Below are 16856 nucleotides of genomic sequence, written 5' to 3' on the forward strand. Positions count from 1 at the left end.
TCGACAAATCACCCATGGGCAATTTTTCCATTTACATTTTTAGAGTTAACTAGATAAATTGTTTTACAGATCATTAAAAAAGTTATCAAACATCAGCTGTGCTGGTGACCTTGAAATATGCCATAAAAAGTTACTGAATAAAATTCTAATTGAAAAGCACGTGAACACACCTAATACAAGTATTGGGGAAAATTATATCAGTCAGAAAACAACAAAAATATTTGTTTACAAACAATTAAAACGTTTGTTAACAAATAAATGTTAATAAATTTTATTTAATTAAACACTAACGACATGTTATGTTGTGTTTGTTTGTTGGAACAATCAAAAACGTTGGCTGTTTTTGATGTAACAGATGAAAGTCTTAATATTGCTGAAATTGTACATCAGCATCTTTGGTTCAAGGTACCTAAATATGTACATCTTTCTATTTAAATTGTAAATATATTAATTATTCTTAAATTAAATCTTTATAATCCATCCCAGCCTACTCCAAACCATGATAATCCCACACAAATCTGTATCCATTGTTGGGATAAAATCAAAGATTTTCACGACTTTTATCAAACAGTAGAAAAATCCCATAAACTATTTGAAAATCAGACCAATGATATTAAGGAGGAAAAACCAAATGTTATTAAACAGGAGCAGGATGTATTTGAAGAGAATTTAATGCAAGTGGAGGTGGAAATTGATGTAAATGCTAGCGGTGAACATGGTAGGGGTGAAGTAATCAAAGAGAATCCCCTAGAAGCTGAACGTATTGATGAAGACATTGCGTTGGAACAGGAGTCGGAAGATGATAGTGAAAGTTCTTTTAATTATGGCGAAAACTCCGAAATAAGTGAAGGTGATGAAAGTTCTGCTGAAGAAGATAAGACAAAGGATGTAAAAAGCAAGAAAGGAAATCTTGAAAAGGATAATAACATAGAAAAAGTGGCTAAAAGAAAAAAGTTTAATAAAACGGAAAAGAAAACTGGGAACTCTTCAAGTAAAAAGAAATGGACAGATAAATTTCTAGATCCCATACTAACGGAACAAATGATTAAAAAACATATTAATATGATTTGTGATTTATGTGTGTTTGTGGGGGCATCATTTCCCGACATGGTGAGTCATTTTAAGAAATACCATCCCAAAGTAAGGCCCTATATTATGTGCTGCGATCGTAAATTTACTAAGCGTTATTATGTAGCACAACATGCTCTCAAACATGAAGATCCAAATTATTTCCGGTAGGCTCTAAAATTAAGAAAATAGAGTTAAAATTTAAACAAAATTACACTTTATTGTTTCAGATGTGAACAGTGCAATAAGTCCTTTACAACCACTTGTAGTCTTAGAACACATAATTTATCTTATCATGCACCCGAAGAAGAACTTTTACATTCTTGCGAATCATGTCCAAGGAAATTTGCTCGACGTAATTTATTGGAACTACATAGACCTGTACATATACCCAAAGAGGATTGGAACTTCTTTTGCACTAAATGTCCAACACAAAAGGCGTAAGTTTGCTTAATAATAACAAGTAACTTAAAATTAACTTCCTATTATTAGATTTGCTACGGCCTATTTGTTAAATATCCATAATGGCATGAATCACAAGAAAGCAGCCAACATTTGCCATGTCTGCGCCAAAGAAATAAAAGATAAACATGCTTTTGAAAAACATGTACGGCTACACTTTGAAGACAGCGGTCCTCGGGTTAAATGTCCCTATCCCGACTGTGATAGTTGGCTAAAAGATGAGGATAACTTAAAGTCACATTTGCAAAGACATAATCCCGAAGGTAAAATCTATAAATGTCCAGATTGCGGTAAGCTATGTAAAAATCGTGGAGCTCTTACAAATCATAAGCGCTACAGTCACTCCAATGAAAGATTCCAGTGTGAACAATGTAAGAAAACATTTAAGAAAGCAATATCATTAAGAGTAAGTATTCTATTGCTAAATAGAGTAAACAATGAATAATATGTATTGAATTTCATTAGGAGCATATGACCCAACATACAGGAGAAACTTTATATAAATGTCCATTCTGTACTCGAACTTTTAATTCAAATGCAAATATGCATTCACATAAAAAGAAGCAACATCCAATAGAATGGGATGAATGGAGAAAGAATAAAAAAGGCAGTGCACAAAGTTTTATTAATAATACTAATCCTTTAATTGGAAACTAAATGATAATAAAAACGTTTTGCAATATCTTTTTAGTTCTTTTTGTTGTTTTAAGTCATGATATTTCGAAGAAGTTAAAATGGTTCATTTTTTCTAACTTTAGGACACGACATCTCGATAACCTGATGTGATGAAGAAATACAGATTCATTCAAGCATACTTTAGTCTGTGGACAATTTGTTGGCCTATGTGATATTTGTATTTTATTACTAAAAAAATAAAAAAAAACGGTAAAAGCAGGTTTTAGTAATAAAATCGTTATCTAAATCTAAAAACTGACATTTTCGTACGATAATTGTAAATAAGTTTCGTATTCAAGAAATTGTAGTCGATATTTAAGATTTTATACACCGACATGAAAATAAACGAACTTTTTTGATCATAATGGTCAAGAGTGGTCACCTTGTAAGAATTCACCTTAATTACAACAATAATAATATATGCAAAAATGTAAACATTAACCAGCTGTTTTAAAGAAGTCAACGCATAGTGAATGTTTATGTTTACTTTTGTAATTTCAGGAAAATTGTTTGTTAAAAATGTTAAAAAATTAAGAAAAATTTATATTTAAAACTAAACAACATGTTGTGCTGTACTTGTTTAATGGAAACACCTAAAATGCTGGGCATTTATGATGAAAAAGGAATAAATCTCAATATGGCCGATATCATCGACAAATATTTTTGGTTTAAGGTATTGCAAAAATACTTAATCAAAATCAAATTTTAAAATGTACTAATTTCAGACAAATCCAGATAATTCCCTTACCTCCCATATATGTAGCATATGCTGGAACAGAATTGAAGATTTTCATGACTTCTATCAAAGTGTGGAAAAGGTACATAAAACATTCAAACAAAATCAACATAAACTCGATGTCGTCAAAGAGGAAATAATGCCTAATATCAAATTGGAGGAGGATGAGCATCAAGATGAGATAACATACGAAAATAAACTTCTTCAAATGGAAATTGATATTAAAGAAGCTGCAGAAAATAATATTGAACAGTCGGTTTCAGAGAGAAATCCCTTAGACAATGAACAATTTCACAGTGATGGTAATGAAGAAGAGAACTTTGATAATGAAGGTAGCATTACAACGGATGGATATGAGCCCTCAGATAATAGTGAAACTGAGGAGGTATTAAATACCGAAAAATCGGAAAATGTTCACAAAAAGAAGGGTAACAAAAGTAAATCCAAGCACAAAGATTCAAATAAATCAGAATCAAATATTACAGAAACTAAAAAGAAAAGAAGTTCACATCGTTTAGATCCCATACTAATAGAGCAATTAATTAAAAAACACATACCAATGTTATGTGATTTATGCGTTTTTTCGGGCAAAACTTTCGCCGATATTATAGCGCACTTTAAAGAGCACCATTCACAAGTACAACCCTATATAATGTGTTGTAATAGAAAATTTACCCGAAGTTATTGTATCGACCAACATGCAATAATACATGAAAATCCCGATTCTTTTAGGTTGCTTTTAAACTTTTATCCCATTGCATTTATCATTCAATAATTCATTTTTATTGCAGATGTAATGAATGTAACAGATCATTTACCACAACCTATGGTTTACGAACCCATAATTTAAATCATCATGCTCCAGAGGAAAAGCGTATTCATGCTTGTGAATTTTGCCCAAGGCGCTTTGGTAGACGTCAGTTATTAGAAGTGCATAGACAAACGCATATACCAAAAGAGGAATGGACGATAACTTGTACAAAATGTACAACACGCACCGTAAAGTATGATCAGTTTTCGAAAATTATTAAATTTGTTTTGCACATTTTTAAATTATTTCAAAATTTACAGATTTGTTTCGCAATATTTACTAAATATACACAATAGTATGTTCCATAGAAGAGAAGCTAACATTTGTCATGTTTGCGCTAAAGAAATAAAGGATAAGAAAGCTTTTGAAAAACATGTACGTGCTCATTTTGAAGATAGCGGACCACGTGTTAAATGCACCTATCCTAATTGTGGCCGCTGGCTAAAGGATGAAGACAATTTGAAAACTCATATGCAGCTACATAATCTGGCCGGTAAAACGTATAAATGTTCGGAATGTGCTAAGGAATGTCCTAATCGTAGAGCGTTAACGAATCACAAGCGTTATGTTCACTCTAATCCAACATTCCGTTGTGAAGAATGTGATAAAACTTTTAAAAAAGCCATATCCTTAAGGGTAAGTAGTCTTAGCAAAATTTTTTAAGTTTTGGATTTAATTTATTTACCCATTTTAGGAGCATATGACCCAACATACTGGTGAAACATTATACAGTTGCCCCTTCTGTACAAGAACATTTAATTCAAATGCCAATATGCACGCTCATAAAAAGAAACAACATCCCAATGAATGGAAAGAATTAAGAAGAAAAAATATTGGTCCTTTACCAAATTAATGAAAAATTTGTATTTTTCTTTTAATATTAAATTATTTTTTTTTTAATTGAAAAAATAGTATAATTGAATGCATTTTATTAATTACATTTTTGGTAATAACGTTGCTTTAAAGTTTAAACAACGGTCAGTAAAAATTGTTGTCTATTGTTTTGAGCATAAACATGTTATCAATTAGCTGTGAATGTTTTATATTGTAAACAAATAATGGAACAGATTTTCAACTGCACGCGGTGAACTTCAAATTAACATGTAAATCACAATTATGTACCAAATACGTTATTCAGGCTGAAATCTTTGATCTCGAAACAACTTTTTCCTGACTTTATAATTACAGAATCACACTGAATAGTATTGTAGTTAAAAATTTTCCTTTGAATTTAGAATATGGTTTTATGGGATCTATAGTAGTGTTGAAATCCACGAATACAATAGTAAAACTAAAGTAGTTTGCAGTTTGTCGCACCAATTGTAATTCAACTTAAAATGTATACAAATTGACCATAGCCAAAATATTTGTTGATGCTAAATAATTAAAAATAAAAATGTCATGTTGTGTGTGTTTATTGGAAACTCCTGAAATCATGGAGATTTTTGATGATTTAGGAATATCAATGAATATTGCCGAAATAATTAATAAACATTTGTGGTTTAAGGTAATATTGGATATTTCAAATTCCTAAAACAGTATCTATAACTAATAGTTCTATTGTTTTTTTAAAGCCACTCCAAAATGATGCCTTTACTTCACAAATCTGTACTGAATGTTGGCATAAAATCGAAAATTTTCATCAATTTTATGTGACAGTAGAAAAGGTACACAAGGATTTTAACGAGAGAAAAACAGCTATTAAGGAAGAAGACCAACCTGCATTAACCTGTTCCAATAATATAAAAAAGGAAAATAACTATGAGGAGGTTTTCGACGATAAACTAATGCAAATCGAAATAGAGATTGAAGATAATAAAATTTCGCCAAATGAGGAATTAACAGAGGATACAAAGAATCCTCTAGATAATGATGATGAAAGCGAAAACGATATTGAATTTGAAAATGATAATTCGGAAGAGTATGAACCTTCTGATAGAAGTGTTAGTGAAACTGAAGAGCAGATAAAATGTAATAAAACTGACAGTAATTTAAAAGTTAAAAAGACAAACAAAAGGAAGCAAACTAAAGATGACAAAAGCACTAAAACAGGAACAAGTAGTAATACGTCAAAGAAAAAAAGAACATCTCATCGCTTGGATCCCATACTAACGGATGAGATCATTAAAAAACACATACAAATGGCTTGTAACTTATGTGTATACGTTGGAAAAACATTTCCCGATATTGTCGAACATTTTAAGATCCATCACGAAAACGTTAAAGCCTATATAATGTGCTGCGACAAAAAGTTCACTAGAAGTTATTCTATTGCTCAACATGCCTACATTCATGAAAATCCAAATTCCTTTAGGTAAGTTAGTGGATTACATATACATACATACATATGTACATATTTTCATTCATATTTATTTCAATTACTTCCAGCTGTACACATTGTAATAAATCATTTACCACTAGTTATGGTCTACGTATACATAATATTTCCTATCACGCATCTGAGGAGGAACGAACACATGCCTGCGAACAGTGTCCACGTAAATTTGGCAGACGCAACTTACTGGAACTGCATAAACAAACTCATATTCCAAAAGAACAATGGACAATTGTGTGCACCAAATGTACAACACGTACAGCAAAGTAAGTTATGTCTTTGGGGGTTTTTTTAATGCAACATTCTAACCGTATAATTTTATAGATTTGCCACACAATATATGCTAAATATACATACAAGTATGTATCACCGACGTGAGATAAATATTTGTCAAGTATGCGCCAAAGAAATTAAAGATAAGAAATCCTTTGAAAAGCATGTACGTTCACATTTCGAAGATAGTGGTCCACGTCTTAAATGTCCCATTGAAAATTGTGAAAGTTGGCTTAAGGATGAAGATAATTTGAAAACGCACATACAAAGGTATCATCTCGATGATAAAACCTATAAGTGTCCCGACTGCGACAAGGTATGCCCAAATCGTCGTTCATTGTCGAGTCACAAGCACTATTTTCATTCAAAGGAGGTTTTTCGCTGTGAACAATGCGATAAAACTTTTAAGAAAGCTTTAACTTTAAAGGTTTGTTTTTACTTTACTAATAGGTACTATTTATTCTGGATTCTAGAATCTGGTTAATATTTATGTTATTCATTTTAGGAACACATGACTCAACATACTGGAGAAACTTTATATAATTGTCCATTTTGTACGAGAACATTTAATTCAAATGCAAATATGCATGCTCATAAAAAGAAACAGCATCCTGTGGAATGGGAGGAATTAAGGAGGAAAAAATTAGGACCTTTGCCTAATTAATATTCTTTAATAATCTATTTGGGCTTAGATTTACTTTAAAGAAAAAATAACAACTAATAAACAGAACTTAGAAGAAATTAATACTGATTTGAAGAATTAATTCATCTTAATTTTCAATTAATTTTAAGTATGTGGATGTCCTTTTTTTGTAGTTAGGTTAATTATATTTTATATTTATGTTACAAAGAAATCAATATAATGTAATATACTACCATTTAATGTGTAAAATTTTTGCAGCTGCTATCAATTCTATGTGAGTGCCATAATACTTGTTTTTGTTTACAAATCAACAAATACAAAAAACATATGTACATTAGGGTGGGTCAACAAAGCTTAGCCATTGCTTCCAGTTCCTAGAAAATTAGTTTCTTAAAATGTAAATTTTTCAAGTGTTAATTAATTTGTATTTTAGATATATACATATAATGAAATTTTACATTTGGAGTAATGGTTTCATTTAACGAACTAAACTTTTCTTACAGTTATATTTACATTTACATGACCCACCCTAATGAACAACAATATTTACTTTAAAACTTGCTAATTTAAGTTACTTTTCTGTAAAAATTTAGTTTATTAAACATAAATATGCTGTGTTGTGTTTGCCTTTTGGAAACCCACGATACAATGGGTATATCTGATGACATGGGCAAACAAATGAATATTGCTGAAGTTATATCCAAACACTTTTGGTTTAAGGTAGAGTATTTAGTGAAATTTAAACACATTTGATTATAGTAAAAATAATTCTATTTCCAATTCTAGCTTGAAGACATACTAACATCGCACATTTGCACCATATGTTGGAATAAAATAGATGATTTCCATGACTTCTACCAAACTATCGAAAAAAGTCATAAAGAATTTCAAAATGTGCAACAAGATTTGGCCATTATTAAAGAGGAAGATAATTATTTGGTTGCAAATAGTATAAAACAAGAAGATATTGATATAGAGGAGGACTATATAAATGTAGATAAAGATTTGCAGGTAGAAATCGAAATTAACATTGACCACACGGACACAATAAAGAATCCCTTGGCGGAGAATGAACCAAATGATAGTGATGAGGAGATGGTTAATGAAGATGGTGGTGGCAATGATAGTACAACATCGGAAGAGTATCAACCTAGTAAAACGAAGAGAAGGAATACAAATAAAAATAGCGCTAATAGTGAAAAAGTTAAAATTGAAAACAAACCAAAAAGATGTAAACGCAAGAAACAGGCTACGAAATCAGAGGAAAATAAACCCAAAAGAAAAAAGCCTATCTTTAATCGTTTAGATCCCTTACACACGGAGGAAATGATCAAGAAACACATACCAATGGGCTGTAATTTATGTGTTTTTGTGGGTAAGACATTTGGTGATATTGTGGCTCATTTTAAAGCAGATCATCCCAATGTGAGAGCTTACATAACATGTTGTGACAAAACATTTACAAAACGCTTTTATGTTGCCCAACATGCTATGACCCATGAAAATCCTGATTGTTTTAGGTAATATACAATTATTCTCAAAAAACGACCTTATATCTATAACTTCAAATCTCTTTAAGTTGTGTGCTATGTAATAAATCCTTTACAACAACTGGTGGCATGCAAAAGCATAATTTAAAATATCATGCTCCAGATGAGGAACTAACATTTGCCTGCGATTTATGTCCGCAGAAGTTTGCGCGCCAGCATTTGCTGCAATTACATAAACCATCTCATATACCGCGTGAAGAATGGAATTTCTTTTGCACCAAATGTCCTACCTCAAAAGCGTGAGATATATTTACATAAATTTCATTATGAATAATTATTTAAACAAAAAATCTCTTTCAGCTTTGCTAGTGCATACTTGTTGAATATACATGATAATAAATTACACAAAAGAGAAAAGAATATTTGTAATGTTTGTGCCAAAGAAATCAAAGATAAAAAGTCTTTCGAAAAGCACGTCCGTGAACATTATGAGGGCAGTGGACCGAGATTAAAATGTCCTATATCCAATTGTGATAGTTGGCTAAAGGATGAAGATAATTTAAAAGTGCATTTACGAAGACACAATACTGACGATCAAATCTACAAATGTCCTCTGTGTGATAAAATATGTCCGAATCGTAGGGCTTTATCTAGCCATAAAGTTTATGTACATACTAAAGAAGTTTTTAAATGTGAACATTGTGATAAAACATTTAAAAGAGCAATAACACTAAAGGTAAACGTTTAATTACGTACTATTTTTGTGTTTTTAGATTTTATTGTTTTTAATTTTAGGAACATATGACTCAACATACTGGTGAAGTTTTGTATAATTGTCCATTTTGCACTAGAACCTTTAATTCGAACGCTAATATGCATTCACACAAAAAGAAACAACATCCTCTAGAATGGGAAGCGTTAAAGAGACAGAAAATGGGTAATCCTAGTGAAAATATTCTAGATATAAGTAAAATGTTCTAATGCTATTTGGAAGTTAACCATTGGAAATAAAGTTTTAATAAAAAATAGGTATCCTTTTTAGTTTATTTTTGTTAGCATGAAGCATGAAACATATTAATTGGACAGTAATAACTATATACATAGGAAAACAAAATCAGTTTATCCTTTATTTATAAAGTTTTTTAAACATATACTTATGAAGGTATTCTCTAACCTACAAATTATTTTCTAGTCTGGTCTTTTGACAAGTCAGTTGTCTAGTCTATGGATTAGTCTGTTATGTAGTCCATAGACTAGATAGACTAGTGTATTGTTTAGTTTTTGGACCGGTCTATTGTCTAATGTAATATAATCACGTAATTGTAGAGAATAAATCAGAATCGGTTTTAAAACAGCTTTTTACAACTTTATTATAAATTTACTTTGTGAAAATAATTAAATAACATTGTGTACTTAGAATAATTTAAGGGTTTTTATGCTGCGTAAACACAAATCTCCAGCCAATAAAATATTTAAACAAACATAAACAAACAAAATTTAAGATTTTGGAAGTACCGTTAGCAAATAGTTGCCATATTTAAAGAAAATAACACAGCTGTTTGTTAATAACCTAAAGTGAATGACATAGTTATTTGCAAAAAGAAGAAAAACTAAACAAATTATAAAAAAAATTAGGAAATAATTATAATTTTATATAAAACTAAGTAAATAAGTAAACAGTGCATCATGTTGTGTTGTGTATGCTTATTGGAAAACCCAAACAATATAAATATATTTGACGATATAGGCCATCAACTTAAAATAGCTGAAGTTATAGAAAAATATCTATGGTTTAAAGTAAGTTAGTAACAATTTTCATTTATTATTATGATCTACAAAGGACTCTTTGGAATACATTACAGCCGCAACCTGATAATATTTTAACAAATGAAATTTGTTCAGATTGCTGGCATAAAATAGATGACTTTCATATATTTTACCAAACGGCAGAGAAAGCCCACAAGGAATATGACCATAATGCTATATCTAGTATTAAGATTGAAGTACTCTGCTCTAGTCCAATTAAACTAGAGCAAGAGTGTAAAGAAGAGGAAACGATTAACAATTTAGATAACAGTGATAATGGAGAAGACAATCAGTTAAAAAATCCATTGGAAGAAAATGATACAAACGATATAAATTTTAATTATGAATCTAATGATGAGGACTGTGAAACAGCTAATGACTATGAACCCTCTAGTTCAAGCCAACAGGAATCTTCAATGGATGAGGGGGATTCGGAAAATGATAAAGATAATAAACAGAAGCATGATATCGCTATAAAAAGAAAAACAAGATGTAAACGTCAGAGAAATTCGGAAAAGTGCAATGATATTGCAAAGAAAAAGAGAACAGTACAACGTTTAGATCCAGTACATACAGAAGAAATGATTAAAAAACATATACCTATGGGTTGCAATTTATGTGTTTTTGTTGGTACAACGTTTGCGGATATTGTGCAACATTTTAAGAGTGTTCATCCAAAAGTTAGACCGTACATAATGTGTTGTGATAAAAAGTTTTCTAAGCGGTTTTATTTAGCTCAACATGCTTTAAAACATGAAAATCCTAATTGTTTTAGGTAAGTAGGACAAACTTTGTTTTCAAGATTAGTTATTATAAAAATACTGTTACATAACCGGATAGACATATTTGTAAAACAAGTTTTTTTCTATGTCAAGGTGCGAACAATGCAATAAGTCATTTACCACAGTATGTGGTTTACGGAATCATAATGTAAGTTATCATGCCAGCAAAGAAGAACTGATTTACGCTTGCGATAATTGCCCAAAAAAATTTGCTCGCAGAAATCTATTGGAATTGCATAAACCTTCACACATACCCAAGGAACAATGGAAATATGTTTGCAATATATGTCCAAATAAAAAAACGTAATTTGTTTGTACTAAAACTAGAATACATTTTTAATTAATTTATACAATTCTCATAGATTTGCCAGTACATTTTTATTAAATGTACACACTAGCATGAAACATAAACGGGAGATAAACATTTGTCCGGTATGTGCCAAAGAAATTAAAGATAAAAAGTCCTATGAAAAGCATGTACGTTTACACTATGAAGACAGCGGTCCACGAGTCAAATGTCCTTATCCAGATTGTGATAGTTGGCTTAAAGATGAAGACAATTTGAAACAACATTTAACGAGACACAATCCTGAGGGAATAATTTACAAGTGTAATGAATGCCCTAAGGAATGCAAAAATCGACGAGCTTTAACGAATCATAAACGTTATGCTCATTCGAATACTATATTCCAGTGCGAGCAATGTGATAAAACATTTAAGAAAGCTATTTCGTTAAGAGTAAGTAAAATAACACATCAATTTTTATTCTTTTTAATATATACCTATTCACTATTGTAATAATTTCAGGAACACTTGACTCAACATACTGGCGAAACTTTGTATAAATGTCCTTTTTGCACAAGAACTTTCAATTCAAATGCAAATATGCATTCTCATAAAAAGAAACAACATCCCGTAGAATGGGAAGAGTGGCGCAAAAATAAACGTGGCAGTGCTCAGAAGTTAATAAATAATAAAAATCCATTAAATCAACTTGATGAAACACTGTCAGAATTAAATAATACATTACATTTATTATAAAGAAAAAACTAAATAAAGCTAAATTTTATATTTTAATTTGAAGTGTACAATAGTTTTAGATTAGGTTCGCATTTGAAGGTTTAATATTAGATAACCACTAGAAATACTTTTTCTCTGCTTTCCAACACAGATCAGATCAGATTAATGTTAACTTCATTAGTTTCGTCTGTACATAAATATCTCCAGGATTTTGAGATTTTGTCTATAATTTAGACATTCGATGGCGACCATAAACAAGTTCATATTCAGATTTCTGACGTAAAATTTAACTTATTAGAATTCTATATATATATATATATATATATATATATATATATATATATATATATATATATATATGTACATAATTTTGTACAAATTCCGAGTCCTTATAAATAGTGGAGTTCATTTAGTTATGTTCATCCGTCTGTCCGTATGTATGTTGAAATCACTTTTTTAAAAGACCTCAGGTATCTTTGAGATCCAAACCTTTAATAACAATATCAGATACGTTTTCGAGAACTTCGCTATTTGAAAAACAGTCAAACCGGTCCATAATAAAGGAGATATGAGCAAAATTCCGAAACATCCCATGAAAATATTATGTTTTTTTCTCATTCTTGATTATTTTTTTACAGAAACTCTTACAACTCCCTCTAGAATATCGGTATTCCTGCAAAATTTTGCAAATCATACTTCGTGACTGTTTATAATTTAGGCTTTTAAAATTTATAATTGAAAAAAAAACTATCGGTTTTATTAAAAGATTTTATTAAAGTACCGTTATTTTAACTAACAGCTGTTTGTTATTAATCTATAATGAATAGCATAATTAGGACGAATTAATAAATTCGCTTTAGCAATAAGTTTTGTTTAGGTAAATTTAAAAAAAAATAAATAAAAAAAACAAAAATTAAAGATAATTATTGTAATAAAAAGTACTTTCTTAAAGAAAGTCAAATATTTAGCAAAAATAAAAAATTAAGTTTTTTTTGGAAATACAAATGCATTTTTGGTCCCAATCTAATATAAATGTTTGTGCATACATAAATTTCTACATACATACGTACATACATATGTATGTATATATGTACATACATACTAATGTTTTGTTTTGGTCAAAACACACGCAACAGGTTGTACAAAACAAAAACAACAATAAAAGAGGTAAACAAAAAGCCACTTGTGTAAGTACTGGTTAAAAAAGAAATGGCCTACATGAAGACCACATACAATACATACACATTACCATGGAAACGAGTTTTCTCAATCAAAAAATAAAACAAAACAGATCTCCAAACCATTAAGAAACATTTTTAAGAAAATTTAATAAAAACTTATTAATTTCTAAATAAAAATGTTTGTTTATTTAAGCAAAAAGGTCAGTAACAAGATTAGATTCAATTTAATTATAAATTTTTCATAATATGATAATAATTTCTCCATTTAACAGATTGCTATACCAAATAATGTAAAATTGAACTGTATATCTTGGAATAAAGAACAAGGTTATATAGCGGTAGCAGGTACAGATGGTTTGTTGAAAGTATTAAAGCTGGAACAAGGTACATATGAATTGGTTAGCAATAAAATGTTGTTGTTTAATTGTTGTCTATTTGTCTTTAGCTTCTAATGGTCAAAATAAAGGAGGTTTAGCGGCCGCCTCAAATTTGTCTATGAATCAAACATTAGATGGTCATAAAGATGCCGTCAAAGTGGTGGTATGGAATGATGCTCAACAGAAATTAACCTCATCCGATGTTGATGGCGTTATAATGGTTTGGATGTTGTATAAAGGCTCTTGGTATGAAGAAATGACTAATGATCGTAAAAAATCGACGGTCAATGGTATGCACTGGACTTCGGATGGCTCGAAAATATGTATTGTTTATGAAGATGGTGCTATTATAGTGGGTAAGCAATTTAATGTACCTAATTAAAGTTTCATTTAATTTAAAGGATTTCCCTTTTGGCTCAGGTTCTGTTGATGGTAATCGCATTTGGGGTAAAGAATTAAAAAATACTCATTTAAGTGGTGTTCAATGGAGTCCGGATAATCGTTTACTTCTCTTTAGCTTGGCCAATGGAGAATGTCATTTGTATGATAATCAAGGAAATTTTGCGGTAACTAAGTGTATTTTGAATGTTAAATAAAACGATTTTATAATTCTGTAAAGGGACAAAGTATTTGGAAATTTTAAAAATTAAGTGCTCCAGGAAATGTACCCTTATGGGGAACTATATCGTTTTCATTTATAATCAAAAATCTTCTTTTTTTTCGTCCTTTTTTAGATGAAATTGAACATACAATGTGTGGGCCTTAATGTCAATCGGCACAATAGTGTTACGGCCTTAAGTTGGTTTAGTGGAAAATCTCCTCCAAATCGTCCTGTTTTAGCAATATGTTATGAATCGGGAAAAGTTCAAATTATGGTCGATGAGAACGATGAAGGTAAGTTTATTGCGGTATAATAGAAATATTAAGTGATTTTCAGTTGTGGACCTTATGTGGGAGATACGATCAATTATGAACTGATCTGAACAAATTTCGTAGAATGATTTGTGTATATATAATACATACCAGTTGAATTTTGTACTAACCAATGAGTTATGTAATGTTTAAGTGGTTTTTAGATGAGGGCTTTATATGAGAGCAATGATAAAAATTACGTTATCATTACTAATGATAGTTAGATAGATAGATAGATAGATAGATAGATAGATAGATAGATAGATAGATAGATAGATAGATAGATAGGTAGATAGATAGATAGATAGATAGATAGATAGATAGATAGATAGATAGATAGATAGATAGATAGATAGATAGATAGATAGATAGATAGATAGATAGATAGATAGATAGATAGATAGATAGATATAGATAGATAGATAGATAGATAGATAGATAGATAGATAGATAGATAGATAGATAGATAGATAGATAGATAGATAGATAGATAGATAGATAGATAGATAGATAGATAGATAGATAGATAGATAGATAGACATAGATAGATAGATAGATAGATAGATAGATAGATAGATAGATAGATAGATAGATAGATAGAAAGTGCTTCATTACGTAAGCTTTGCTTATACCTAACCCATTCCAAATTTATTTTAGCACCCACAATTTTAAACACACACATGCATATAACCGATGCAAAATGGAATCATGATGGTTCTGTGCTAGCGATATGTGGCCGACTTGACGAAGTGTCGAATACAAAAGAACTTAATCAAGTTAGTTTCTATTCACCGTATGGACATTTATATCGAACCCTTAAAGTACCCGGCAATCAAATAACATCCATCTCATGGGAGGGTAAATCTTTACGCATAGCCATGGCCGTCGATTCGTTTATATATTTTGCCAATATACGACCCGATTATCGTTGGTGCTATTTTGAAAAGACGGTGGTATTTCTAAGCGATCGTAGTAATGGCAAAACGCATAATCTAAATCTAATAACATTTTGGAATACTAGCTCTAATCAGGTGGGTTTAAGTAAGGCTCATCTGGAATTTATTTTAATATTTTGATTTATTTTGTTGTTGAAGAGTTTTCTTAAAGAAGTTGAGCCTTGTTTGGCCATGGCTGCCTGTAATGAACATTGTGTTTTAGCGGTAGAGTGCATTAGTGGCAATATTAAGGATCTGGCTTTAACATCTTTAGAGCGTAAAAATGCCGATGACAAATTATATCAATTGTTATTGTGCAATTCGATTGGTACTACTGTGGATTGTAAGTTTGTTTCAACTTTTGTATACATTTTATTTCTTATGATTTCTTAATTTTAAAGCCAAATATACAGAAGTATGTCCCAACTTTATTGGCATTAATTCCAACTATGTGGCTATAGCCTCTAAAGATGAAATTTTATTATGGCATTATCATACACCTAAGGTGAGGGAGTTTTTTTTTTAACTTTAATAACCAAAATAACTAATAGTTTTAAACTTTTAGAGTGCCTCTCAATTGCACAATGTTAAATCTCGCAAAGAGAAACGTTTTCACATCGATGATACACCCACTGGTATAGATTTAGCTAAGGATTTGGTGGTTTCAAGAACAAGTCAGGATAATGCCGAAACCAATACGGATTTGATATGCAGTCTAGCGGTATCGGAGAAAGTTCTACTAGTAGCTAGAGAATCGGGTATTATAAATGAGTATAGCATACCAAATGTGGCGCTTAGAAATCGTCATAAAATTGGCAGTAAAATTATTAAAATGTCCATCAATTGTAATTCCTCGTAAGTTAAACTCGCAGTTTTATTATATCCCTTTTCTAACATCAAAACTTTTTATTTATACTCGAATTAGACGTGCTGCTTTGATTGACTCTAATGGTGTTATGACTCTTTTGGATTTGGATGATAATCGTGAAACTCAGTTGAATTTTAGTCGTGTGGAACGTAAAGATGTTTGGGCCATATGCTGGGCTAAGGACAATCCTCTGTTGTTGGCTCTCATGGAAAAAACACGCATGTATATCTTCAGAGGTAATGATCCTGAAGAGCCTATTGCTTGCTCTGGTTATATTTGCACCTTTGAAGATTTAGAAATCACCAGCGTCTTGCTGGATGATATTATAAGTGGCGAGGAGTCGCAAAATTCTCTAAGTCATATATTGCAGTTGAAAGTCAAGTCTTTAAGAGATACCGACGATTTACTTCAACATGTTGGCCTAGAAGATGCCAAACAATTTATAGAAGATAATCCACATCCTCGTTTATGGCGTCTATTGG

General features: G+C 30.6%; 5 protein-coding genes across 8 annotated transcripts in view; all 5 read left to right on the forward strand.

The window, feature by feature from the left end:
* The first annotated feature begins 159 nt into the window (after positions 1 to 159).
* Positions 160 to 4658, forward strand: LOC119610245 (transcription factor grauzone-like). 4 transcript variants are annotated; one of them, XM_037965379.1, is made up of 6 exons: positions 2664 to 2878; positions 2931 to 3369; positions 3427 to 3673; positions 3733 to 3945; positions 4013 to 4388; positions 4447 to 4658. In XM_037965379.1, the coding sequence occupies exons 1-6, from the start codon at positions 2768 to 2770 to the stop codon at positions 4603 to 4605; spliced, it is 1545 nt and encodes a 514-aa protein (XP_037821307.1). In that variant the 5' UTR covers positions 2664 to 2767; the 3' UTR covers positions 4606 to 4658. The 4 variants fall into 4 exon arrangements, with proteins under 4 accessions (XP_037821305.1, XP_037821304.1, XP_037821307.1 ...); XM_037965377.1 differs by lacking the exons at positions 2664 to 2878; positions 2931 to 3369; positions 3427 to 3673; positions 3733 to 3945; positions 4013 to 4388 and adding exons at positions 160 to 405; positions 487 to 1235; positions 1299 to 1508; positions 1561 to 1936 and having other exon boundaries at positions 4447 to 4651; XM_037965376.1 differs by lacking the exons at positions 2664 to 2878; positions 2931 to 3369; positions 3427 to 3673; ... (1 more) ...; positions 4013 to 4388; positions 4447 to 4658 and adding exons at positions 160 to 405; positions 487 to 1235; positions 1299 to 1508; positions 1561 to 1936; positions 1996 to 2195.
* A 386-nt stretch (positions 4659 to 5044) lies between these two features.
* Positions 5045 to 7094, forward strand: LOC119610247 (transcription factor grauzone-like). Its single transcript, XM_037965381.1, has 5 exons — positions 5045 to 5259; positions 5327 to 6066; positions 6141 to 6353; positions 6412 to 6787; positions 6866 to 7094. The coding sequence occupies exons 1-5, from the start codon at positions 5149 to 5151 to the stop codon at positions 7022 to 7024; spliced, it is 1599 nt and encodes a 532-aa protein (XP_037821309.1). The 5' UTR covers positions 5045 to 5148; the 3' UTR covers positions 7025 to 7094.
* Positions 7095 to 7507: 413 nt separating this feature from the next.
* LOC119610246 (transcription factor grauzone-like) lies at positions 7508 to 9510 on the forward strand. The gene is made up of 5 exons (XM_037965380.1): positions 7508 to 7723; positions 7790 to 8523; positions 8583 to 8792; positions 8854 to 9229; positions 9289 to 9510. The coding sequence occupies exons 1-5, from the start codon at positions 7613 to 7615 to the stop codon at positions 9472 to 9474; spliced, it is 1617 nt and encodes a 538-aa protein (XP_037821308.1). The 5' UTR covers positions 7508 to 7612; the 3' UTR covers positions 9475 to 9510.
* Positions 9511 to 10068: 558 nt separating this feature from the next.
* Positions 10069 to 12164, forward strand: LOC119610261 (transcription factor grauzone-like). The gene is made up of 5 exons (XM_037965399.1): positions 10069 to 10290; positions 10356 to 11074; positions 11175 to 11384; positions 11444 to 11819; positions 11889 to 12164. Exons 1-5 carry the CDS (start codon positions 10180 to 10182, stop codon positions 12120 to 12122), a joined length of 1650 nt encoding a protein of 549 aa, XP_037821327.1. The 5' UTR covers positions 10069 to 10179; the 3' UTR covers positions 12123 to 12164.
* A 792-nt stretch (positions 12165 to 12956) lies between these two features.
* Positions 12957 to 16856, forward strand: part of LOC119610259 (WD repeat-containing protein 35) — a 5538-nt gene continuing 1638 nt past the window's right edge. The window contains exons 1-10 of the mRNA XM_037965397.1: positions 12957 to 13482; positions 13555 to 13666; positions 13728 to 14015; positions 14080 to 14225; positions 14394 to 14553; positions 15229 to 15602; positions 15666 to 15849; positions 15908 to 16011; positions 16072 to 16361; positions 16432 to 16856. The exon at positions 16432 to 16856 is cut by the window's right edge and continues 498 nt beyond it. Of these exons, the coding sequence (XP_037821325.1) occupies positions 13459 to 13482; positions 13555 to 13666; positions 13728 to 14015; positions 14080 to 14225; positions 14394 to 14553; positions 15229 to 15602; positions 15666 to 15849; positions 15908 to 16011; positions 16072 to 16361; positions 16432 to 16856 (2107 nt within the window). The 5' untranslated portion in view covers positions 12957 to 13458. The remainder of the gene's footprint in view (positions 13483 to 13554; positions 13667 to 13727; positions 14016 to 14079; positions 14226 to 14393; positions 14554 to 15228; positions 15603 to 15665; positions 15850 to 15907; positions 16012 to 16071; positions 16362 to 16431) is intronic.

Source organism: Lucilia sericata, unplaced genomic scaffold, assembly GCF_015586225.1.
Source record: "Lucilia sericata isolate MDLA Ls3-8-SP2 unplaced genomic scaffold, ASM1558622v1 Contig001144F_arrow, whole genome shotgun sequence".
NCBI lineage: Eukaryota > Metazoa > Arthropoda > Insecta > Diptera > Calliphoridae > Lucilia > Lucilia sericata.

Coding starts and splice junctions, on each gene's coding strand:
- LOC119610261 (XM_037965399.1), top strand. CDS start 10,180: ATGTTGTGTTGTGTATGCTTATTGGAAAACCCAAACAATATAAATATA. Junction 11,075..11,174: donor GAAAATCCTAATTGTTTTAG/GTAAGTAGGACA, acceptor TTCTATGTCAAG/GTGCGAACAATGCAATAAGT. Junction 11,385..11,443: donor ATATGTCCAAATAAAAAAAC/GTAATTTGTTTG, acceptor CAATTCTCATAG/ATTTGCCAGTACATTTTTAT.
- LOC119610246 (XM_037965380.1), top strand. CDS start 7,613: ATGCTGTGTTGTGTTTGCCTTTTGGAAACCCACGATACAATGGGTATA. Junction 7,724..7,789: donor CCAAACACTTTTGGTTTAAG/GTAGAGTATTTA, acceptor TTCCAATTCTAG/CTTGAAGACATACTAACATC. Junction 9,230..9,288: donor AAAGAGCAATAACACTAAAG/GTAAACGTTTAA, acceptor TTTTAATTTTAG/GAACATATGACTCAACATAC.
- LOC119610245 (XM_037965376.1), top strand. CDS start 295: ATGTTATGTTGTGTTTGTTTGTTGGAACAATCAAAAACGTTGGCTGTT. Junction 406..486: donor ATCAGCATCTTTGGTTCAAG/GTACCTAAATAT, acceptor AATCCATCCCAG/CCTACTCCAAACCATGATAA. Junction 1,236..1,298: donor GAAGATCCAAATTATTTCCG/GTAGGCTCTAAA, acceptor TTATTGTTTCAG/ATGTGAACAGTGCAATAAGT.
- LOC119610247 (XM_037965381.1), top strand. CDS start 5,149: ATGTCATGTTGTGTGTGTTTATTGGAAACTCCTGAAATCATGGAGATT. Junction 6,354..6,411: donor TGTACAACACGTACAGCAAA/GTAAGTTATGTC, acceptor ATAATTTTATAG/ATTTGCCACACAATATATGC. Junction 6,788..6,865: donor AGAAAGCTTTAACTTTAAAG/GTTTGTTTTTAC, acceptor TATTCATTTTAG/GAACACATGACTCAACATAC.